The sequence below is a fragment of the Catharus ustulatus genome, chromosome 4, assembly GCF_009819885.2.
Source record: "Catharus ustulatus isolate bCatUst1 chromosome 4, bCatUst1.pri.v2, whole genome shotgun sequence".
NCBI lineage: Eukaryota > Metazoa > Chordata > Aves > Passeriformes > Turdidae > Catharus > Catharus ustulatus.
The window spans coordinates 45,292,473-45,318,459 of NC_046224.1; the positions used below are offsets into that span (position 1 = coordinate 45,292,473).

General features: G+C 36.1%; 1 protein-coding gene across 13 annotated transcripts in view; it reads left to right on the plus strand.

Annotated features, from left to right (window-relative positions):
• The window catches only part of PPFIA2 (PTPRF interacting protein alpha 2), a 289,892-nt gene that overhangs the window by 257,196 nt on the left and 6,709 nt on the right, over positions 1–25,987 (plus strand). For 8 of the 13 annotated variants that reach the window (XM_033056917.2, XM_033056913.2, XM_033056918.2 and 5 more), the window contains 9 exons: positions 6,778–6,786; positions 13,525–13,606; positions 17,295–17,495; positions 19,295–19,357; positions 20,708–20,737; positions 22,233–22,408; positions 23,256–23,353; positions 25,106–25,281; positions 25,373–25,441. In XM_033056917.2, coding sequence (XP_032912808.1) covers positions 6,778–6,786; positions 13,525–13,606; positions 17,295–17,495; positions 19,295–19,357; positions 20,708–20,737; positions 22,233–22,408; positions 23,256–23,353; positions 25,106–25,281; positions 25,373–25,441 — 904 coding nt within the window. The remainder of the gene's footprint in view (positions 1–6,777; positions 6,787–13,524; positions 13,607–17,294; positions 17,496–19,294; positions 19,358–20,707; positions 20,738–22,232; positions 22,409–23,255; positions 23,354–25,105; positions 25,282–25,372; positions 25,442–25,987) is intronic. The other 5 variants (XM_033056914.2, XM_033056919.2, XM_033056926.2 and 2 more) reach the window with 1 other exon arrangement.

A 25,987-nucleotide genomic window follows, 5' to 3' on the forward strand; every position in this document is an offset into this window, starting at 1 on the left:
CGGCCGGCCCCGAGCGGCAGCACAGGGCTGGCCCACCTGGCCCCGTCAGCGGCCCCTAGCGGGCCGAGCCTGCACAGCCTTAGCTCAGCCAGTAAACCCCGCCCTCCCGCGGTTCTGTTACTAATTGCACGCGGGTCCTCGCTGCGAACGACAAAGCGGCTTATATTCAGGTGCGGCTTATCTATGGACAAAAACCGAAATATTTGCCAACACCCAGAGATGCGGCTTATAGTCAGTGCGGCTTGTATTCGTGAATTTACTGTACTCTGCAAACCTTGCAGAGACAGTGAGCACAGTCGCTGGAACACAGAGCAGAGCACCTAGTAAGCATTTCTAACTGACTTGGATTGGGACATGAAAGCCCAAGAGAGCCAAATCCACCAATAGGATAGGTAAAGGATAGGCTAAAGCTGGGAAGTCCTACTTTATATTATATTTCAGGTCTGAGAAGGCTTTACTTGTGCTGGCTTTGTCACTCCCTTTAAGAAATAAAAAACCAAAGCCAAAGCAGACAAAACCAAAAACAACCTCCAAAAAAATTCCTGCTACAAAACACCCCTAAAATACAAAAAACCTTGAAACAGTGATGCCAGAGACAATTTTCTTTTCTATAAAAGAGGTATAGTACCACATACTGAAATTTGGTTTCTCTTTGATACATGAAAATTAGGTGAAATGGCTTTCAGCCCGATTAACAGCTCAGCAAACATCTGAGTTGAGTTGTGATTCTAGTGTAGGAAAGCAAGAAACAGAGGTCAGGTTCATTACTGTGATCGACATGTTAGTAATGTGATAGTAGTCATGATCTTCACCAGATGCTATTAGCTTTAATTTAGTTTGGATAGAAGTCATTATGAAAAGACAGCTTCCTGTTAAAATTACATCAAGGATACCTCTTAACTGAGAAATACTTAAAATGCTGTATTTCTAATTCTGCATTTTTAAATGCATTTAATTTCATTGGTAATTCCAGAAGGATGTCCCTTCCCCAAGGATGAAGATGCATGACATTTCAAATTTCCAGATGCTGCAGCAGCAGGTTCTAATGGTCCATTGGCTGTTCTGGGCGCCTGCTCCCTCAAGCAAGCATTGCATTGAGTCTGCCCTCATGGAGTTAGGAACACACTGCAGTGTGTTACCGTGCTTTAGCCTAATTTGTTTGTGTGGAATCAGGTACTGATTAATACATTTCACTCTGAAAAGTTTAATGAGAGAGTATGGTATTTCTTGAGACCACTTCTCACACTGGTGATAATGGCGGTCATTAACCAAAATTTCAAGGTTTCCCTGCTTCTTGTTTAGAAGATGCTATTTAGATGTAAAATTTCTTTCAGTTTCATTTGGCTCCTTAGACATCATTAAGATGTAATTAATGGTTTGTCTCAATGATATGCTACACATTTATAAACTTCCAACAAGAGTCTCTATTCATCCAAAATTTGGTTATTACAGTAGATCTATTAGGAACAAGTCTTACTCCTAAGGCATCAAAGAGAAATTAAGGAAGCTGTAGAGAAGTTTTAAATTATACCCAACGTTTCTTATAAGCTGAAAAGCTGAATTTAGGTTGCCTGACTCATCCATAGATGTTTACTCTCAACCATTAAATAAATGACAGTTATGGTTAATACTGAAACTTTTTAGGTCTTACTATTTGTAAATTGAGCATCCAGTTCTAGGAAACAAAACATGAGGGTAAGGGGTATTTAAAGTGTTTGGGATGTTAATCATTGTTTTGTGAAATTAAGTGAGGTTGGGGTGTATATGTGCTTAATTTAAACTAAATTTTGTATTTCACTTCACTTGTTCTATGTAAAATGCGGTGATGTTTTGCCTATAGAAACATCTACCTTTTGCCTGAACTTTCAGAGCCTGTTTTCCTAAAGACTTGTTCAAGAAAACTCAGGGTTTAGGACTAGAATTATTAATGGCACAGATACCATCTACCACAGTTACATTCATTTAAACCCCCCAAAGATTTAAATAGTTTGCACTCCTCCAAGCCATGCCTTTTGGTTAAGATGCACTCTCCAGAAGACACCCATTAAAAAACGAAGAATGGAGCTTTTCTCTTAGTGATTAACCAGTGTCCCTCTGAAAACAGCTACCTAATTTCCAGTTCTGAATTTTGCAGTTGACTCCAGCTGCCATTCTGTGTGATTGTTTATACACCATCTCATAGTTCATGACATCATCCTTTGTGGGCGTTGTGCAAACTGTGCACGATGACCTGGCCTTGGCATTCACATGACAGCCCAAACCAGGACCCAACATAAGACGTTCAGGTCAGTCCCGTTTCTGTTGCAACTTGTAAAGGCTCCTGAAAGGTTCAGGCAGAGTCACAGTGTCCTCTGGAACAGCAGAAGTTTATCAGTGAGTGTCCCACAAGACAATTCATACATCAAAAACTTAGTAGATAACTGTGGCTTAAAAACACTGTATTCCCCTTAAAAAAGCATATCTCTACTGACCTCATCTCAGGTAACAAATCAAGGCACTTAAGAGAAGCTGCATAAATGTTTTGCTGTCTTTTTCACTAAAATGCCATACATTGAGCCCTTTATGAAAATGTCCTTTAACAATGAGCTCAACCAAACTTGAAGTATTATCAACAATTAGAGTTGTGTTTGCTTCCCTTTTTGCTGTAACTATCTGAGTGAACATCGTTTTCTCTTTATCCAAAGTTTTGCTCAGGAATGATGTCAAATTGCCCTTACCCAAAAGCTTCAGTGGGGGCAAATACATCTCTAGAGTACAGTGAATACAGCTTTGTACAGTGTAGTATGGCTCCGAGGGCCAGGAACATTTCTGAAATGCAATGTTTGATTTAATCTGCAACAATATGCAAAGTAGCAAATAAGTGTCTCTCTGAAGAAATACAAGACATGTATATGTCATTTGTTGCGTTAAAGTGTGTTGTAATTGGTCATAGTTGCTGATATTTCACAGGATGTGCTGATTGTGTCCCCTGTAAGGCACGGCCATAAGGCAAGGTTTGGGAGACCTTGAAGTGCTCTGTAGTCCTAGATTGACACCCAAACGTGGATTTGACCTTGTGCATGCTGCTAGTACAGTGGGAGATTGGCTTGTGCCATCCCTTCTGCAGCATTCCCAAAGACAAATTATTTTATAATTGTGTATTTGTACAAACTATTACAAAAATCCATGAAAAAGAAATTGCATGCAAGCCAGCTCTTCTGGATCATGATGACAGGACCCAAGTCCAGAAGCTGATAAATCCCCCAGTTTATTAATATAAGTCAAAATCAGTTTTGTTTAATTTGACTCTGGACAAGAATCTATTAATTCCATATTTCCCAAACAAACTTAAGATGTGAGGTTTATATTTTCCAAGGAAAATCAAAGTAAACCATTCTTTCCCAAGAACCTGTTTTTGGGGAATTTACTCCACAGCTGCAGATTTTTGTTTGCTAGATGCAGCTTCCATGCCCTAAGGGTATTGCAGAAGAGCCTTGATGTGCCAGGACACGTACGTGTGCTTACATACATGAATAAATACTTGTAAAATCAAGACCTAAGCAATTCTTGTATGTAAAATTACGGTGCAAAAAGAAATTCTTTGTATTCATAGCCTTATAATTAACTTTGCAGAGAGAATTGCAGTGCTGTAAGTCTCAGCTGACCACTGTGATGTACATGTTAAACAGCAGGAACATCATATGAACAGAAGAGCATGTTGGATTAACTCTCTTTCTACTTAGGAGGGAAAAAATGATAAATGTTGATGAGTTCATTAGATAAACAGACTTTCACTTTTTCAATGGCCAAATCCAAGTTTTAGACCTCTGTCAACAGGCAATTTGAAAAAAATATTTAAGTAGACTGTTTTGTGGAATATTGTGGACTATTTTGTTTGAAACACTGCAGTTGTCCTGTAATTGCTTTTGAATCCATGATGCCCATTTAATTAGGTTAATTAATTAGGTTTCATGTGTGCAAGTGCGATTAGAATTTGATGTAGTGTATTTGTGACTACAAAATATTGCTGTCCTCTGCAGAATGCAAATAGCTGTTTGTAGTGATTTCTTTAATTGCACACATTTTAGAAAAGTCAATCCAATCGGATTAATTAGGGTGTTTTTCTTTGCCATCAACCTAACGTTCCTATATACTTAATGCTTATTAAGTACCATTGCATCTTAAACATATACAATTTATTTTTTGATGTAGCTCTTAAGAATATGTCTCTTTTATCCCCAATCTTTTATTTTCTGAATCTTTAGGAAAATTCAAGTTGTGCTTTTAATTTCATTCCTTCCTACCTCATCTATGAAAAACTCCCTAATGTTGTTAGTAGCCTTTAGACTGACCTTTAGTTTTTCCTCCCTTCCTAGTAAAATTTGTTTCTGTTTTCTCATTCTGGTGAAGGAAGGAGAGGTGTTCAGTGTTCTGATGGGCAGTTTAGGATTGTCTGATGTGTGCAGTGTGGTTTTCTCTTGGCCGGATCAGTGTCTAGTCTTTGAGACACATAAGTATGAAATTTATTTTTCGACTTAATTACTTTAGCAAATATTTTAACTGGAACACTTTCAAATCATTAGTCAGTCAAAACTTTTGCAGTATTAAAAATGTGCCTTGCTCTTACATTGATGCTTGCAGCCTTTTTAGCATTACAAATGTAAAGATAAATGGATATTTATTTTGCAGAGGATTATTAAACCTTACTTAGATTATTCTGATGATGGAAAAGATGACACAGCATATTTTATTATATATCTAACTAATATTTTTTAAAGATTTTATTTTTAAAATAATTCTTTTTTTAAAAAAAGTAGTATTTTTGTCCCTTGCCAAGTTTTAAAAATCCTCTTCCTCATAAAAGATAAAAAATATTTGTATCAGAAAATTGCAAATTTTTAATCAAACATAAGCCCCTAAGGCTCTAGTCCCTATCTTATCTACATATATAAGTCTATCCATTGGAATTTGGAACTTCAGGATAAATATAAGCCTATACCCTGATGCATGCAGCTGGATTTCTAAACAGCTCTCTCCAGCAGAAATAAGTATACTATCAGATTAACTGTAAAATTAGGATTTAAAGGAAGAATGAGTAAAACACAGCAGAGTAAAAAAATTCTACACAACTTTTTTGTTAATATACGTCTAAGGAAAATGTAATAAAATGGTGATAAATTTGTCACCTTATGACCAAAAAAAAAAAGAAACAAAACCAAAAAAACCCCCAAACCATAGAAATACCCTAAAGGTAAAATCTAGAATTAAAGGTCCATTTTTCTCTGCTGTATTTTATTATTCTCCAACAAGATACTCAGGAAGTGACGGAATGTCCTTTGATCCTCTGCTCCTATCATGACCTTCAGGTCCTGTAAATTGTCCCCAAGTGACTGCAAGAAAGTTTCTGGCATTCCAATCAATCACCCCGTTTGTCTCTACAATATCCAGAGCTATACTCAGTGGAAGATATAACAAATAGCAATTCTGGTTCAGTATACTCCAGAAGGCTCAAAATTAAAAACTTTTTCAGCAAAGGTTATCAGTTAGTCTTTACAATTAGCTCAGTAGAAAATGAGCATGAATCATGAGTGCATATTCAATTCTAGTGCTACTTCCATCAGATTGGTAGGTTTTGTAATAGTTCTGTAGTATTTATATTACATACCTCTGTTCTCCTCTTTCTTAATATCCCTGCCTTAAACTTTCTGTGTATAAATTTGTCATTTGTTTCCATCTACTTTTCTGTGTTGCACTTTCCCTCTTCTCTCCCAGCTGTTCTGCTGATCTTGCACACGATATCAAAATTTAAGTCCTCAAAAACAGTGCCCTTCTGAACTGATTGAAATGTCTGCAACCTCTTCTTAGTTAATCACAGCAAAGGTTTTTCATCTCATGTTTATTACAGCTATATCTATCAAGCATTTTTAGATCTCTGTAAATAAATTTTCAATAGAAATGTTATATTTTGAGGTGTCTGGGCTTCATTCATTTTCTTTTTTATGATGGCAATTAAGGGATGATGTAGCAAGTTTATTGTCAACAATTACATCCTACTTTCTCCTCCATATACTGTACCTACTATATTGGCAATAATAGGTTATCTAGAGGGCCAATCATTCATACCAGTGTTGCTACTGATCTAGTGTTAGTATGATTGATGAAATTTAAATATTTCCAGGAATAAATAGCCATTGAAAATGCTCACCTATGTACGTGAAATCTGCATGTTAAAAACAAACAAACAAACAAAAAGCAAACCAAATTTTGCAATCAATTCTAGGTAATTTTTAATTACTATGAGATACTTTGCTAAAATGTTATTAAAGTGCACATATAAAAGTAAACATTGGTATGTAGTCCACTCAATTTTACTGTGAGTCTGTGGCAATTTGGTTAATTCCACAGGTTTGGGATTTTCAACATTTTGGGGGGTTACATGAAAACCCCTATAAAATTATTCAAATCTAAGCAAAAAGCTTTGATTTGAAAATATTCTCCACTGTGTTTATTGATCTGTGGCATGAATATGTATTGTAGATGGAAGATGTGCTGTGCTGACTGGTACCTAATAAATTGGCAACATGATTTTAATGAAAATCTCATTTTGACAGTTTCATCTGCTCCTCACAAGAGCACATAAGTTTTCTAGAGCACTGAAAGACCATTTACAAAGATTTATGTAGTTATAATGGTGATATTATTTTATCTATCATACTATTTATTTTTTTATGGACTATTATATGTTCATTAACATTTATGTGCTTTTTTTCCATTCATCTCTCTTCATCTCATGAAAAGCATATCTGGGTAAGTTAAAATGCCATGGCTGCTGAACATATTAATCTTCAGCACCATGTTTATTTTCTATGTTTTATTCCTACTTTTTTTTTTTGTTTTTATGTGAATCTTATGTAACAAATCCATGCAGAAAACTGAAACTGAATCGATGCAAAAAATTGAAAGCTTTCAAAGTATGCAGAACAGTAAACCTTGAAAGCATACACAGATTTAGGTCAGGATTTACTCCTGAAGTGCTTAACAGAATGAGTTAACTACTTGGAGATAACTTCTGTCATTTTTTTAAAAAATAAACACATTTTGGGGGGCCTAAAGTCCAGAATCACAAAGAAATTTGAAAATTTAAGTTAGTGGAAAAATTATGAGTTGAACAAATGTTAAGGCATAAATTCTGTTTAAATAAATCACAGAGGACTCACAGAGTACACAATTTTATTTTTCTGTTTGAACCCTCATGCTGTTTTAAAGCAAACATATATGCAAAAATATTTTATTTGTGCATATAATTTTACTGTTTTCTTTTTCACCAGTTCATTTTTTTGTTTGTTTTGGTTTTTGTAATTGTTAATCCAATATCAAATTTTAAATCTTCATTTCTTCGATCTATTGTGGGAATGCTATTTTTTCTCTAATGAGAATTTTCAAGCTTAAGGAGGAAATTTCAGGAAGTGAAAGAGTACAAAGCTTAGAGAAAAAGAGTTACCACATTAACTTAGAATATATTATTACGAAATTGCTTTATAAAAATAGATTTCATAGCATTTGATCAGCCTGGGAACACTGAGGGTCTCTAATGTAGTGCAATACACACGAGATTGCAAGACTATGTATTATGCAAGTCTACTGATTTCATAACTCTTTTATTTGGCTTCTAATACTAGCCCTCTGAAGCTCTATTTGTCAGGGTCTGTCTTAACCATTCCTGAATGTTCTTCACTTAGCTGAACAAATATCTTCAGAAAAGAATGCTGCCCTTCAGTTTGCATACAGCTAAAATGTATCCCTAACATGGAATATCCACAGCACAGTTACTCTCGGTTGTCTCTGGGATACTGTGGAATTTATACTTCATTATTTTATAGATTTAAAAACATTCTGTTTATGAGTTGCATCTTCATTTCTGTATTCCAGTAATTTTTTTCTGCAAACTCCCTAAAGTTGAATACAAAACATTTTGTAAAACATTGGAAATTGAATTTTGTCTATCATTTCCAGTCTGACCTGATATCTGGTATCAGAAAGGAGAATGAGGGTTTCAAATAGTTCAAAATTCAGATCACTTAAGTGTCAAAGTTCAAACAGGATCTAGCATAGTTTTTAATTAGTGCAGTCATTAAACCAGTTGGATCCTTTCAGATTAAATTAAAGCTACATTGTGTGGCAATATGAAGTCTTGAGTCTCTCCCCAGCCTCCCACTCCACTTCCTACTTTAAACCCATTTATAGTCTTGAAGAAGATGCATATATATAAAATGTAACTTGTTATTTTTATTAGATATTGTTAACTTATGCAAATTCAACTCTTTTTATGCAAAACAAGAGTTACAGGAGTTACAGGATTCTGGCATGTCTTAAATATTTAGCAAATGACAATAGAAAGGATAAAATCCAATTACAGTTTAATTCATTAGAAATCCTCTCTCCCGGCTTTTTAAGACTTTGAATGTATGTTAGATTTAAAGTGGCAGATGTGTTTAATCTTACCTTCAAATCATAGGATTACTCAGGTAATTGTATGTTTGCAGTATATTTGGTCTGTCTGTGCTATCTGGTTCTCTTTTAGAAACCTATCATGTACAGTAGTTTGTTGTAAATGAAACACTTTAATGTTGCTGATAATAATAATCACAATAATGTCAGTTCATAATCAGAGGACCTGCTAGGTAAAAACTTAAATTTGTTTTCTGTTTGAGAAAATGTCTGTGACTAAAGGCCATTTCACAGTCTAAATTACCCGTTAGCAAAATTGTTAAATTAATTCTGCTTGTGTTTTACAAACATGATCTGGCTCTTGACTTCACTGTGCCTCCTTTTCAATTCATCTCACATTTATGATTATGTTTTCATTAAGAGACATTATATAATTTGTGCAGTATAATAACCCTGAGATCTTTTCATGTGAACCCTATTAGATATCAGAGTAAATCCTATTACTTGCAGCAGTATGAAGATCTGTGTCGAAATATTGTTTGCGTTTCATCAAGATGATGTCTGGGTGTCCTGCATTGTACAGTGTTTGCATTATGTGTGTCAGAAATCCAAAGCTGTCAGTGCTTGTTTGCTTCATTGGGGGCAGCCTTGTCTTCATGAAGGAAATTGAATGCCGCTAAATGACACACTTTAAGTCAAGATAGCAGTAACTTCCTACACAAATTCTATTTAAATATTATTAATATTTTTAATAAAGTTCATTGGAATTCATTGCAATGAATTGATGACAGTTGCTGATACAGAACTAGAATTTCCCTGATGCGAGAGAAGAATACATATGAAGCAGATTTGCAGGATAGCAACATAATTTCACTTACAATTTCTGCCTTCCTATTGGTTCCATGTGTTTCTCCAGTCCAAGGGATTATTGAAGCATTCCTAAGTGCCCATGTTATGAGACAGTTTTGCTCTCAGGTTTTTAGGTTGGTCTGGGCAGCCGGTTGTACCTGGCTCGTGGTGCTGAGGCAAATGGCCCAGTGTTGACAGTGTCTTTAGCAAGTCATTTTAGGGAGGATTAAACATCAGAAGTCAGTGCTAGGGAGGCAGCTCTGCTTCTCCAACACACAACTTCACATTATGTGATTTTTCTTTACAGGGTTTGATAAAAATGTGAAAACAGCTTTATGGGGCACTCCCTAAAACACACAAATAAAAGTATTTCTCAATTTTGGATGGATGTTAGATAGCTGATGTTCATTAAATTTTCAGACTTTACAAAACCAGGCTATGAGTAATGATATATTTTAAATAGCATATTCCAGTTACTCCCATAATATTGCCAAGAAGAGGATTTTGTTCTTTAGCAATAATAATGTTATCTTTTAAAAAATGGCTGTAATTTGGAATTCATTCCAATAGTAGTAAGTGGTTTAAAGCCCTATCTGCAAAATAATGGCATTTCTAGTAATGCCTAATTAATGTCAATTTTTCCTTATCAGCTTGTTTTCATACACTGCCAAAAACCTGAGCAAGCATGGAAATAATTGCATTTTAATTCCCTTCCTCCTTGCCAATGCAGCATGAACGCTTTGTAACATTTAGTATTCTTCTGACATAGTCTGAGGAGGGGGAAATCCCCAGTTCCCCTGCAAAGAACCTTCTAAATTAGACTGACTGTGTAATGCTTTTCATGATCCCCCAAACTCTGTATTTGTACTGAAGGGAAAAGGGAATAATAAGCTCTAGGGTATTTGTCTCTTCTTCCTCCTGTGATCAATTGTATGTTTTTGCAAGGAAAATTGAACTGTGGTTTACCAGTATTTTGCTTTGGGGTTCTCTTTTCAGAAAGCCAGTGACTATCCCATAAGTCAACACAACTGTAGACAACATCCTGTCCATCCTAAAATACTCTTTTCTATTCCAAAACAGGCAGGTCACTGGATTCATTTTACAGATGATTTGCATAATTGGTCAAAACAGTGCATATTTTTCCTAGATGATACTTTTAACTTAATTAAAGAGTGATTTTTTTTCTATAGTGCTAGTTCATATTACCAAACAAACCCCAAAACACACCATTAATTAGAGTTTTCACTGACTGCCAACTAAAGAATATATCTCTTTGTCAAAACCTAGAAATTAGTTTAGTTTTGGCTTATAAATTGAAGGTTCAGGTTATACATATCTCCCAGTTTGTATTAAGAAGTAGTCAAAGACTGATATTCCAAAAGTAAATTATAATTTCAATAAACTCTTATGTTGCAGTGCTGTTTATAAAAACCATCTGAGGAAGGAATTATAAGTTTTGAAGCGTTAAATTCTTCTTAAGGGAACAAAATACAATGAAAGTCCTTTTACTGTTTTTCTGCGTCAGTGAGTGAGGCACAACCCTTATGATGGATATATCTCATGTACATGTCCAAGTACAGGATTTTTAACTTTATGCTAGAAATATTTTAAACTCAGAGCAATTTCCTTCTACATGCAAAGACCATTTGGATTACATTTAACACACTGAAGGCTTTGGCTATAGTGCATATATATATATATATATATACACATATTTATAGCATCTCATTTCTGGCCTGGCCCCATTTTCTTCAGCCTAAATCAATGACCACAGCTCTGTTTTCCTTTAGCTCAGTGAGCCAAAGTGTCTCTGAAGTAACAGAAGTGCTTTCCCACTCTGGGAGAATGTACTGGTTTGAGAATCACTGGAATAATTCTCAGCCTCCACACCAAGCCTCAGTACAAACATTCCAAAGTCACAGAAGACTCCCTAGAAATATGCACTTTGTAATTCCAGTATAAAGGAACTGAGTTTTTCATAGGAGTGAATCGTTTATGTGCCGATGCCTCTTCTTCAGGCATCTCATTTCCTGAAACGACCCACAGGTTTAACACCAAATTCAAGAGAACAGGACTTCCTCCCCACCTCCTCGTAGTCCAGGTGCTGCTGCTCTCCTGTTTGGAGCAGGAGACCCTCAAAGCCATTATGTCCTTTCTCACTTAGCATGTTAGCCAGCCCTGCTCTTTCAGCTGGGATAATTGAAGGGAATATCCCAGATGATGGAAATTCTGAAATCAGGCTCCTCCAAGGATGGTGTCTCCATGGGACTCCCAGCTGCAGAAGGGGCTTGGGCAGGTTGAGGGGAAGGAGCACATTATACAGGGTTTTGTGCAGTGCATGCCCTGTCAGGGGACACCAGAAGTGGACAGGTGAGGCAGGGGTATTCCTGAAAGCATCTCCCTAAGGATGGGCATGCCAGCTCTCAGACCTGGTAGAACAGGAGTCCTGCAGCCCTGTTGTAGCATCTGAGGGAGGTACAGCAGCACCTGCAGAACCAACCCTGAGTTGCTGCAACCCTAATACATCATCCACAGGTAGCTGGGATGTGGCCAAGTCTGGCCATGCCTTAATTCTGCTCTCCTAAGCAGACAGGTGAATACCTTTCTTTCGCTGCTTGTCTCTCTGGGAATAAGGCATTCCTGCATCCCCATCAGCTGCTGAAGGTAACATGGTGTTCATGTACCCAGAGAGCAACTTCTCCTTTCAGTAAGGGTTGTGCTTTCACAGAAATCAAGCATAGCTCTACAGGGCTGGGGATATCAGAGTGACAATGGAAAGGTATGCTGCAAAGGCTGTGTGGGAGAAGAAGCTCAATCAACTTCAGTAATGATGTGAAGTATTTGTAAGGTTACACATAACTACAGTATAATTTCAGAAAATAAAGCAGCTTTCTTTCTATAAATATTCAGAGCCAGGGATTTAAATCATATGCAAAATCTTTATATGAGTTCCATTTCCTTCTAAAGCCACATTCTCTCAGTGTGACCCCTTGGCAATGCAAAAATCCCCAAAGGACTGCTTCTTACAAGTAAGATCACTCCATTTCTTTTATCTGCTGTGATTTTGTAGTACATATATTTGAAAGGTTGCTAAGACGGTGATGAATTGTCAAGGGATAACTGAACTACAAAGGCCGTAGTAATAAAGGACAGAAAAAAACTGAAGCCATAATTCCAAGATTTTCTTGTTATTTGGGAATATAAGCAAATTTTAATACTACATTAGCATAGTCCTTGTCTAATTTGTTTTTCACTATGGCTTGCTGCAGAGAGCATTCTTTTGTGTTTCGCTCAGTAGGAGGCAGCTGAAAACATGTTGTTAAATACCAGGAAAAAAAATACATTTGAAGGACTGCTTTTTCTACACCATCACCACAGTGGAAATGTCTGGTGAAATAGCTGAATGTTTTTAATATAGAGAATTTTCCTGGTGGTCTAGCTGACTAGTTTATATGTAACTATACCAAATATTTAATGCAGCCATATTAAAAGTATCAATTAAGCTTTAAGAATGGTGCTTTACATGTACACCAGTTGTAGTCCAGAAAAACTGCAGATACAGGAGATGGTTTGGTATTTGATCAGCTCAATAGAGACATCTATATATATGTATAAAATTGAGAAATCACATAAATTCTATAATTATAAAAATACATACATCAGTAAAACATATAGTATTATTTTATATATAATCAATAAAATCAACTCTTAAATAGCCACAGATGGCATATTTAAGGTACAGAATAGCTGTACTCCACAGACCCTAGCATTGTGCACAGCTGGTGCAGCTGACTTAGTGTTTCAAACACAGACACCTCTCAGATCCAGCTGCATTACATCCATGCTTAGTTCATGTTGCCAGTTCTGGGCCTTACTGAGTCATTGCCAGACCAGAGCTAAGTCAGTCTCAGGAGGAGTCCTTCAATTTTCTTTTCACCAGTGTCTGTTTTGATAGCCTTTTATTACAGAGTATACCGATTTTTTTATTGCTTTGGCAAAAGAAGAGACATAAACCTCTCCTTTTGTATGTTAGATGTTTAAAAGGATGTCAGAAGAGCTGAAGAACTGGGAATATATTGAGAGTACATTAAACAGGAGAAAGAGCTGTATTGTTAACTGGTGTGTTCTGTGCTTTTTCTATGCCTGTCATTGTGCTTCACTGTTATTACCCTTCACAAAAGGCAGAGTTACGTTCATTTGTCCCAACACATAGCTCCACATATTTACCATTTCTTGATCCATTTTTAGACATGAACTTCTGGAAGAGGCTCGGAGAAAAGGTTTGCCTTTTGCACAGTGGGATGGGCCAACGGTGGTTGCCTGGCTGGAGGTAAGTGTTGGCCACAACTTGAAAATGTGAGTCCCATTTGTAGACTGCTTCTGTGTGCTTGTCCTTACAAATCTTAAACAAGACTGCTGCAGCCTCTTCCTCTCCTCCTGTGCACTGTGCTGTCAGCACTACATAGGTTTTGACACTGGATGCTGTAAATTACAGACTAGAGCTGAAAAAAGTAAGACAGAATTACACAGTGGGATGAGGACCAGAAATGTGGTTGAATCCCAAAGTTTTTAAATCTTTTAATTACTCAGTCTCTAAATGTCTAGAAACTCCACAGACATTTGATGTAGAATGACGTGTTTATTTTAAATAAATGTAAAGAATTTGTAGTTTTCTGCCTTTTAAAAACATAATGGGAAAAAAAGTGTTCCTCTCACCATTTTCACCTGCAGTGTGGGAGATCCAGGTTGAAATCACTCTGATTTGACAGGCAGTGCCTTCACATCTGAAATATAATGTGCAGAGAGCTGTCCTTTATTTGGAGGACCTAAAGGAATGTGTTTTGGAAATCAAGAAGAAAAGCCATTCAGCAGAGCTGTCATCCATTTTGACAGAGCAATCAATGAATGTTTTAGGTGAAGGAACTACTCAAAAAAAACTTACAAAGATGCTGAGGGGAGAAGGCAGAAAGTAAGAATGTTCTCATACAAATCCAAAGTCACTTTTACATGGCAAGGTTGTAACACTTCAGTGCAGATACAAACTCTTTGTTGGCTCAAAGAACAAGTGTCTATTCCTTACTATACCAAGTATCTCTGCCTACTCACAACTTTTCTCCTGCCTGCTGTAGCTATCATCCATTAATCACCAGCTAGACCTTGAAAAGTTTTTCCCTTCAATAGAAAAAAGAGATCCCTCTCCAAACCGTTGACAGAAATATGCTAGTGAATAAATGAAAGATGAGAAATGAAAGCAGCTAATCTCCACAAAATTTTTGCTTCACATTGGAATTGCTAATTGCTGATGAAGAAGACAAAATGAAAACTGCAGAAAGTCAGTACAAGCATTTGTATATGACCTTGGAAAATAGGATTATATCCTCATTCCCAAACAATCTCTGTTAATATGGAAAAATTCATAATTTGACCACCGCTTTACTTTTTCATATGACTTTAAGAGTTCTGTAACCAGATTTATATCAGTCAGAAATATTTAGTATTACAGTAAAGGTTGATTTGCTGGAGACATGAACATAAAAAGGTTTATAATTTCTGAATACTAGTACCTCGTCTTTCAAGGTGATCTGCAGTTTCAAGCAGTTTTTGACAAGTTAATCCCTGACTTTTTTTTATCTTGATTCTTTTCTGAAAAACAGGATATGCTTCCCACTGTCTAAGAGAGGGGCTGTAAAGAGAAATCAGGATCTATGGAGTTCTTGGGGAATATGATGACAGTAGCACAGGAGAGCTTAAAAGGAAGTTTATGTTGCAGTAGTCAGTGCAGATTGAATACTGATGATGAAAAGATATGAGGATAGGAGTTGAGTGCTTATTCAGTGAGCATCAGGGCATTCAGTCAGCAGATGGACATTGTGTGTATTTTGTACTCTCCTGAAGAAAAATGTGCCACATCAGCTGAAGTAAATATTAAAGGAGAAAAAGACTCAAATTTAAGAAGTATACTGTGAAATTTCCAAACTTTATAGGGCTTTTCAGCATTAACATTTATTTTTGTTGTTTGTATGTAGCTTAGATATAGTTGAGAAATATTTTAAGAATTTTGTGTTTTCTCAAGTAATTCTGGAAAAGTATATTGATCTTGATACCTGAGACCTCTGTCTAGGATGATTTCTTTGTTCTTTTTTTAGAGACTGTTCATCCAACATAATTTTCTGCTAGACAGCTATTTTGTTGAAGAATTTACTTATTTTGTTAAAGAAATAATTTACCTAATGAGCAGCAAATAGTTTAATTTATTTCTGCAGGGTGAATAACTCCCAGTGTTTATGCTTTTCTGCTTTTCAAGTGCATATGTAAAAAAAATAATGTCAAAATAAATGACGTGATGAAATTAATTTTTAAGCTATGCATGGTTTTCTCACAGCTGTTTAAGTGCAGCTGGGTGTTATTGACAGAATTTTTGTTTTTTTTTTTTTCTTTCATGAAACATTCATTTTGTAACAGTTTACTGGAATCAGACCATATTTTTAAGGCTCAGTTTAGCATTGGATGGAGGGCAGTGTCTAATCCCATCAGTGGGAAGGACTTACTCAAACACAATGCAGTCATTTCTCAGCCTCTCTGCTACTTCTGGACTCAAAACCTGACTGAGCCTTTTGCAACCTGACAGTCAAATCTGTTTTCCCTGTGATATAAAAGTGACCTAAAGCTGTCTTTTATGGAAATATTTCCCAGATAAATATAAACATCTTAATAACAACAACACCCTTTTTACCCCTTGCAGGGGTAAATTAAAATCCTTTCAATTCATTGCTGCTTTCCAAATTTTTTGGTGAATTTTCCCATTTCCTTGACCTTGTGTCCTCTTTTAGTAAGCCTTTATTAAGAGAAAATAAAAAAGACAACCAATGGAATCAGCTAATTCTGATGGCCTATTTGAGATGCACCTAGCTAGGTCTTTGTTTTCCATTGTTATCCCTAAAATCACAGTAATTATGGCATTCACTGCTTATGTTTTTCTCACAGGCTTTTTTAAGCATGATGTACTTCATGCCATGATTAAAAATCTCACAAATATGTATCCCTGATATGAAATTGCCTCCTTTGGGAAAAAAAGAGCTGTAGACACTGATAATCATATTTAATGAGGCAGCATGAAATGAGAAAGCTGAGAAAAACGAGAGTAGTTCTCATTCAGTAGGTCCTCTTACAAGGAAAGAATAAGTTGTGAAGGAAGCGGTTGTTGCTGGCTTGGGCTAGTAAGACTAACATAACGAGAGGAAAGGCATGTAAGTACATATCTTCTAAATCTATAGGTGATAGAGCTGTGCTCACATTTTGCTGCACCTTTTAACCAGTATTCCTAGCTGGGATGTGACGCCATACCAAACTGTTCCCAAATTTTGGTTATTTGAACTGGGCTTGGTTAATTTCTACTCACAAAACAAAAGCTGAGAAATGTGAGATTGTGTCTCTTGAGACCGCCATGTTAAAAAAGATAAAGCCATTTTAGTACAAAAGTGAAATAATTCCTCTTAGATGGTTTTCTGAACATAAGGTTGCCAGATAGGCAGTAACACTGACTTACGCCAGTGTTTGGTCATTAAAAACCTGGGAAAGGAGTAACCCAGGGGATGGAGACAGCTCTAAAATAACTCAAAGCATACCTTGCTTTAAAAATTCTGATTACAGTAAAAGCAAAAAGAATTCACATGAAATCATGGAAATTTCAAAGGTTCTGAAACAATTTTGTTTTATTAAAGACTATGATGTTCATACCAATTTTTGTATGTTATCATGCTTATTCAGACTTATAGGTGTCCTGACTATTAATTAATTAATTGATTATTAGTGGTCATGACACCAAGTCTGACAGTTTAAGAAGCTTTTGGATAATGTTCTTGGTACATGATGTGATCGTTGAGGCTGTTATGTGCAGAGCCAGGAGCTGGACTTAATTATGCCAATGGGTCCCTTCCAACTCAGGATATTCAGGATGATTGTAATTTCATTTGAGAGATGAAGGGCTGTTTTGGATTAAATGTCCCTTCTGTTGTCAGCTCTGGCTAGGGATGCCAGCCTGGTATGTCGCTGCCTGCCGTGCCAATGTGAAGAGTGGAGCTATCATGTCTGCTTTGTCTGATACTGAGATTCAAAGAGAAATTGGAATCAGCAATCCTCTTCATCGCCTAAAACTCCGGTTAGCAATCCAGGAGATGGTATCGCTGACAAGTCCTTCAGCACCTCCAACATCCAGAACAGTGAGTCCTGTTCAGCTAACTTTTTCTTCCCCACTTAACCCTACAGGAGTCTGCAGAAAAACTTTTGTAGTAGCAGAGTACTATGATAGCACACACTTCACAATCAGTGAGAACTGTCTAATAGAGGCTCAGAACTACCTGTTCATCACTTGCTTGATTGTTGATTACTGATGTTTTTCTTTTATCAGATATTCGTATTTTTTAAAAGTCATTGTTTTGATTATCCTTGATGTTATCCAAATCAGTATGGAGCTTATTTGTAATTTTGCCTTTATTTTTGCCTTTCTCTTCCTTCAAATCATCTGTGCCAGCCTAATCAGATTGCATTTATCTTTTTGTTTGTTCTTTTTCTTTCTTTTTTTGAGGGGTGGAAGGGAGGCGGGTGTTGGGAGAGGTTATGTAGGAACACGGCTCTTTTGAGTCTTTTTCCCATTCCCTGTTTTGCACCCTTTCAAATGTTATCTAATATAAGTCAACTGGATTTAGGTTCTTCATGCTCTTAGGAGAAGCAGTGGTTGGAGGTGTAGAGGAGCATCTGGAAAGCAGAAGTGGAGCCTGTGCTTTCAGTGAGGAAGGAAGAGAAAGTGATGGCAGAAAGGAGGGAAGCAAGTAAAGATACACAGAGATACAAGTCTGAAAGGAAAGGGGAATATATCAAAAAGAGCAAGGAAATAGATCAGGGGAGAGCAAGAATGAATGTGCTATATATAAAAAGCAGGAAAAATAGACCAAAGTGATGAGGACAAAAAGAAACAAGATAACAAAAGGGAAGTTTTTAACCCTGAGATACACTGATGGTAATGGCAATGAAAGAAACAATTAAGACTAACAAAGAAGATGCTTGGTCAGATGGCAAACGTGGCAGAGAAGTGAAGGACAAAGACTACTACTCAAGTAGTGTAGCTCAGATTTCTACATGAAAGGCATTAGCAAAAACAATGATAATGTTAATAATATTTATATTTTGTAATATGTTGTCCTCATAAAATGTATGGAGAACCTTTTGGTGGAAATCAGAGTTCAGATACCTTTGTGAGGTATCCACTGAGCTACATAAGCAACTGGGCAACAGCATTAATATTGCTAGTGATTGCCCTTTTATCTTCATGTTGTTCATGTTCTTTAAAAATTGTAGTTCACTGTCTGATACTTTCTTCCCTGAAAACAGTTTTGTGTGTCATTACCGTGGTAATATTATGAATTGTAATGGATTTTACGAAAGTAAAGCAGTAAAGACTCAATATGATGTTTGAATCACTACACAAAATTAATTTTTATTTTTAAAGCATAAGAGGATATTACAAAGCAAAAAAGCACACTTATGAAGTGAGAGAATATTATGTTCAAGCTAAAAACACTGGGAATACTTTTGCCTTGTTTTTTTAATTCTGCCTGAGTAACTGTCTGCACACAAAGCATGTGATTTGTGCAGAATATTTAGGCTGGAAAATCTTTGGGAATTGAAACTTACCTCCACACAGAGCTGTGAGCTAAAGGTTGCATTTGCCAGTTGTTTATGAAATGCAGTTTTAATTATTATTCTTTCCTTTGCGGCAGTGCTCTGCCGGATTTCATCCATCAGTTCTAGTTGCAATACTCCATCACATCTGTTCAGAAGCCACTAATGAAAGATACAAACCAAGTTGTCTAAAGTTGTCTCTAGTTGCAGCTCGGTAGAGGCAAGAACGTGGTTGTGCTGATGGTGATGCGCTGTTAACTTACAGTGGTGCTGCCTTTCTTCTTTACCACTGCTTACCTAATGTGGATCCAACCTGCCTCCCTGTGGGCCTTGTCCCTAGCCCTCAGGCAATGTTTGGGTGACCCATGAAGAAATGGAAAATCTTGCTGCTCCAGCTAAAACGGTTAGTCATTCCACTTCCACTTTAAATGGTTTCAGTGCTCAAAAGAGAACAATGTTCCTGCTTTAACACAGATGCCATGCTTTCTGTAGGATGCTTCCCAAAGGGAGCAGGGAGTAATGAAATTCAATTTAAAGAACAGTTACATAATGTTTCAGCAAAAGAATTTACAAATGGTATTGCCATCACAAAAATTGTGTGACCCTAAAACCAGTATTGCACTTTTAGAGTATATAATAGTTTCAGTGCCACAGTGAAACCTCATTTAATGAAATGAAATTGTCACATTACAGGTGCAACATTTCCCCTGTAACCTCCTCCCTCTTCTTCTAAATGGTGTTTTGTATTTTCTGACATAAAAAAAATAAGAAAAGGCTTGAAACTTGTGCATTACACCATGTTTTCATTAATGCTAAGTATTTCTTGTCCATACTTGGGTATTCATGATTTTTGATTTCAGGTACATGGAGAATGTCATTTATTTATTGATTTTTGTCAAACCTCTCCCTTAAGACTAAAGTAAGACTTCATTTTTTTCAATTTGGAATATATGTTATTTTAGGTTTTGGTTGTTTACACAATATCATAACGACTCCACGAAGGTTCTTATAAAACATGATGACAATTTTCCAGTGAGATCTCTGAAAATATGATCTTCAGTTTGGCAAAATATAGTCAACCCAATCCATAAATGGTGGGAGAGGTATTGGAGCTAAATTTTGATGCAATGAGGAATTATTTCTTCAAATTTTATGCTTGTTGTAGTATTTAAAATTTTCTCATCAGCAGTAAGGAAGCCAATTCTTATCAGTATATTTTTTTAACTGAGCTCATTTCCAGTTTTATTATTGTTGGTAAAGATAAATGCAAATATAACAACACTGAACTGGGAAGAAGTAGAGTTGATCCTGTTTAACTGGCCACACAGAAAAATATAATCTTTCCATTAAAAATGTTACATAAAAAGCTCTTTTACAATACAGTCTCAACAAAACAGCTTTTTATTGTGAATATTTCAAAATCAAACTAGAAACAAAATACTACATCACTAATGCCCAAATTTTTAAGTAAATGTTTGTGAAACTGTGAAGAGTGTTTAAATAATGCTATAAAATTTCACCAAAATATAATTATTTTCTGCCTTGAAAACTCAGTTACATTTTATGGCTTTGGACTTGTAATTTTTCAGATAGTTTAGCCCAGGACATTGCCACTGGACAGAGTTATTTTATTCATGCATTTTATGTGTGTATTTTCATTTTCATTAACATGCATGTGAAAACCCCATCTTTTTATAACTAATTTTTATTGTCTTTGTACCTGCTTTACAATTGCTTCCTGCTGACAATATAGAAAGAGTCTGAAGAAGGCAGTTGGGCTCAGGTATGATCTTTCACATGACTTTTAGAAAGTGAAATTTAATAATAATGTAATTGGGTGCATCAATATGCATAGTGGAATATAATATTGTGACAGTCTCTCAATGATTGAATTATTATTATATTTTAGAGTTCTATTCTCGGGGCAGTTTTGTTAGGTAAAGCAGAAAGAGGTACATATGCTGTGAATATTTTTCACAAAAGAATTACTAGATTCCAAAGACATATTCTATCTCCTATCTAAAACTGTATTAAGAGTTTGAGAGTAAGTATTTTCCTCATTTTTCAGAATAGGACAATTAAATATGCCATGAATTTGAAAGCTAACTTCTATAAAATTACATTGATTTTTTTTTTTTAGAACAATTACCCAAATATCAGTCTACAAATAGTATTGTATAATTTAGTTAGAGCTGTCAAATAGCTACATTTTAAAATTTTTCTTTCTAATATATGCACACTTATACAATCTCACTATCTTTACTGATTACATTGTTTTTCTCTTCAAAATCTCACAAGAATGAGACATAAGGGGAGTATATTTTCTCCCATAGATAATATATCCATCTGGGTTTAATTGTGTTATTCATTTTTTATGGCATTAAAAATGAAACCAAATAGATAGGCTTAAAAATTATCCTGAGCACGATCCTGTTGAGGAAGTGTAAATCTTGAAATTTATTATTTCTCTAATGTTCTCTTTTGTAATACAAAATAATTAACAACAGTGAGATGTAAAAATCTATTTTGCATCCTAATAGGGCAACTTGTATAAAAATAGCTCAATATGTATGTCTTTTCATATTGTCCCTTCCTCACCCTAGTGAAATTTTAGCTGAACAATGAAGCCTGAGTACTACTTTCTAGGAGGAACATGGTTTGCTCCTATCTCAATTAATTTCTTGAGCTCTACATATGATGGATTTAGGTTAAAATTGTTCAAAGCTGAAAATATCTTATTTAAATGTAAGCTTGAGTGCCAAAGAACTGAAATTAACTTTAGTCTCTAAAGGACTTCAGGTGTGTAAACATGAAGTGTCATTAGATCCTTTTACGAATTTATGAAATTCTTCTCCCCACAAACAGTAACGAGACTCAGTGGATTCCCTGGAGCCATGTTTGTATTACCAGTTCACAGTTCAGGGTTTGCCTGGCAAAATATTCTAGAAGGTCAATTGAAACCAAGTAAGATTATGAAAAACACATTTTGATTGTGTAACAAGCTTGCTTGCATTTAAAACTCAAAATTAAAAAAAAAAAAATCCTTAAAACATAAAAAAACAAGATACAACAGGGAAAACTTCTATCCATAACAAATGTCTCATAGTGGCTCCCTCTTCCAATGTTAAAATAAAGCCAAAACAGAATTACTACTATTTTTTGACTTTTCTTTTTAAAACATAGTTTTTTCTTTTAGACATATTTTGTTTTCAGTCTGTGGTGCAGTCTTGAACAAATGTAAGAATTTATTCCCTGGCTCCGTTTTCTTCTCTCTGTAGACCCTGGCTTATGGTGACATGAACCATGAATGGATAGGTAACGAATGGCTCCCCAGCCTGGGTTTACCTCAGTACCGAAGTTATTTTATGGAATGCCTGGTGGATGCGAGGATGTTGGACCACCTGACAAAGAAAGATCTGCGTGTGCACCTGAAAATGGTGGATAGTTTCCATCGGTATGTTGGCATAAAGACTACACTCATAAAAATTCTTAGGTGTCTGCTTTAGGGCTGAGAATGAAAACACTTTTCTACTTTTCTGTTGTTTTGGTGTGGAAAAACATACTGAAAGGAGAGGGCTGACTGTCAAAAATCTGAATTGAGAGAGATTCTTTTAGTAATAGCAACCACATTGCAATTATGTCTCTCAAAACCAAGATACTGGTACAGATAAATTTCACAATGAACAGGGAACTATATCAATAGACTCCTGACAATACAGAAACAGTAATAATTTAAGTGGTGTGAAGTATCAGAAAGTGTTAGACTAAGCTTCAAAGCCCTGAGATCTCATAATAATGAAAAGCTATTGTGTGTAGCACATAAAAGCTGTTAACAGTACAAGCAATTTGACAGTTGTTGGGTTACCTAGGGATATAGCTAGGAAGCTAGATTGGAAATATGTAAATAAAGGCATTTAAACTTTAGGGAGAATGAGGTTTATGTGACAAGAAGTGGATTTCTTTTTAATATACTGTCTGATTTGTCACTTTTTTAAAGCCTGATTTGACAAAACATTTCACCACTCACAAGGACTGACCTTTTCTGAATACTACTTTTAATGCTTTGGGTTTCTTGTGCTAAAACAGTTATTCAAACATACTCATTTTATTATTTTTTTTTTCCATTTCATTCCTGAAATCTGTGGAGTTTTTTTACTGGTTTTGCTCTCCTCTATTCTCAAGATTTCCTACATGGGCACTAAGAAACACCTCATGTGAAGTGCAGGAAATACATCCTACATATATTCCCATCTTCAAAATTATCTTTATTAACTCTGTAAATGTTTCTCTTTAAATAACAGAACAAGCTTGCAGTATGGAATCATGTGTTTAAAGAGGTTGAATTATGATAGAAAAGAACTGGAAAAGCGAAGAGAAATGAGTCAGCATGAAATAAAAGGTGATAGTTCCTACGAATGAATACTGGGAATGTTTCTTCTTTTGAAGCTTGACACCGTTAACCCATTGTCATGCCATTTTAGCAAAGCATTTAAGCATGTGCTTTAAGCAAAACTAACATAAGTCCATCTTTCTTTAGAAAAAATCCTATCTCCCTAAATTAGGCACAGTTAAGTACTTTGCTAAATTGGGGCTGCAATTCTGAATGGTGGTTTGACACATACATTTTGCTAAATTGAATTTTGGGTATGGACCTTATCTGAACCTCTTTCAGGTTCAGAAGAAGGAGGCTGAGCAATGTGCAGCTCAGTGGGGTGTGCTGGGAGCAACACTTAAAAATGGGAGCACTCAGGACCTTAACATTATGCTCCAGCTTTTGAAAATCTTTACCTTTGATTTCTTACGTCAGAATGTGTAATAGAAAATGCTGCTTGGAGGGGTGACCACTGAGTGAGTTGAATTGGTACATAAGAATAGTTCCTAATAAAACTAGCCTTATTAGAAGATTTTGCAGCTGATTCTGGAGATTTTTTTCTGTGTAAAGCTCTCTAGAGCAGTTGTAGGCTCACTGCATGGTTCTTTTTATATATAACAATTAGGGTGGCTGGGGCTTTTTCAACTATAAGAAATGAATCCTTTGATTCCTTTGAGCTTTTCCAGCTCTAGTGATTACAGCAGTTAGCACTTCTCAAATACAGTGCTGATTAGAAGAGCTAAATAAAAAAGTTGAAGGGCTACAGTGACTGTGCATTTGCTCAAGGCAAATGATGGCATGCACTAATGCAAAGACTTTGCCTTGGATGTGCAGGCATCAGTGCCAGTCAGCCCAAGAAGGTCTAGCTGGAGACTGACATAGGGGAATTGGGAATAGGTCTCAAATTCTAATGTGGCTTCAGTGCTGGTTCCTGCTAGGACAAGGATAATAATTCATAGCCTCCTTCACTTTGTCATGCATTGGTCAGCTATTCATGGTCCCAGGTGGGATTTGGTCTCTGCCCACCAGCATCTTTCAGCTGATCCTGACCCTAAAACATGAGATGCTCTCAGCCAGGCGACGGAGAAATCCTGCTCCCAGAACAGCCACAGCAGCTGGACTGGTAAAGGTTCAGGAAAAAGCTTCATCACTTAATAAATAAAAATTCAGTACTATGTCTTCCACTACAAAGTATAAGTAACTTTTAAAATCTTACAGGCAGGGCAGGATACTTTTTCAGAATAGCCAAATCCTCAAAAACGGTTTCTTAGCTCCCTTTGTTGCCTCAGCTTTATAATTGCTATGGATCCTAACAACTCTACCAGCTTTCTGTACAAAGAATAGTTTGTCTCTAAAATTGTGAACTGATCTTTTACTTTATGGCATGTTAGTATATGACAGATGCTGACACAACTCCCAAAATGTTTAATACAGAACTCCCAAGTGAAGCCTTGAGGAATGGATTTTTTCCTGTGCCTTTGCACTGTAAAATCTTGCCTACAAATTGAAAAGGTATATATAGAAAGTGGGAGGAATTGAGTTATGGAGATCCCCTCCGGAAGCACATTTCTCCTTTGGAAACATTATTACTTGAAGATAGTTAATCACCCAGACTATCTGAATGGGAGGTACTAAAGCTATACGAATAGTGCTGGCATTCCTCATGTATGAAATAAAACAGTAAGACATGCACAGTGCATGCACAGCTACACACATGCACCTGTACAGTTTGGAAGTTATCAGGTAGCAGGAGACTGATGTGGTGTTATGTCCTTACAGATGTGCTGGTATGGAGCAATGATCGAGTCATACGCTGGATACAAGCCATTGGCCTCCGAGAATATGCAAATAATATTCTAGAAAGTGGTGTACATGGTTCACTTATAGCACTGGATGAAAACTTTGACTACAGCAGTTTAGCTTTATTATTACAAATTCCAACACAAAACACACAGGCAAGTTTGCTTATGGTACTTCTGGTTTATCTGTACCCATTACCTTTTATTTGTCTTCAATCATTTTAATTGTTTACTTTGGTATCTCTAGGCACGGCAGATCCTTGAGAGAGAATACAACAACCTTTTAGCACTAGGAACTGAAAGACGACTTGAGGAAGTAATTAATTTTATTTTCAGTATTTATAAAATATCACAATGAAACATTAAAATTAAATTGAATGCATGAAGACATGTTAATTTTCACATTGTTAAAAAGAGTCAGTTACAGCTTAAAAAAAACCCTAAACAGTTAGGGATACCCTTCAAGGTTTTTAAAGTCACCTCCATTTGGCTACATATTTGTATCATCTTGGATGCTAAATTTGACACTGCACTCTTACCTTAAGATGAGCACTTTTCAGAAAGGAAACATGCAGAGTGGAGTGGAAGTTTTGCTGGCCAGAGCAGGTGGGTGGGTGGGATGCCTGTGCAGTCTATTCTTTAGTACACTTACACCTTTTCTAAAAATTAAGAAGAAATGTTTCAGTTCGTTCTTTATTGCTTTTTTTCTTCAAAGTTCTTCAAAGTTAATAAAAATTAATAGAGTGTGATTTGGGGCAGTTATCTGGGAAGAGGAATCGCAAATCCAACTAAGGAAATTATTTATCTTAATGTAAGAGTCCAGTGCAAAAACGTTTAAGTCTTGGACTTCTGCACATGAGGA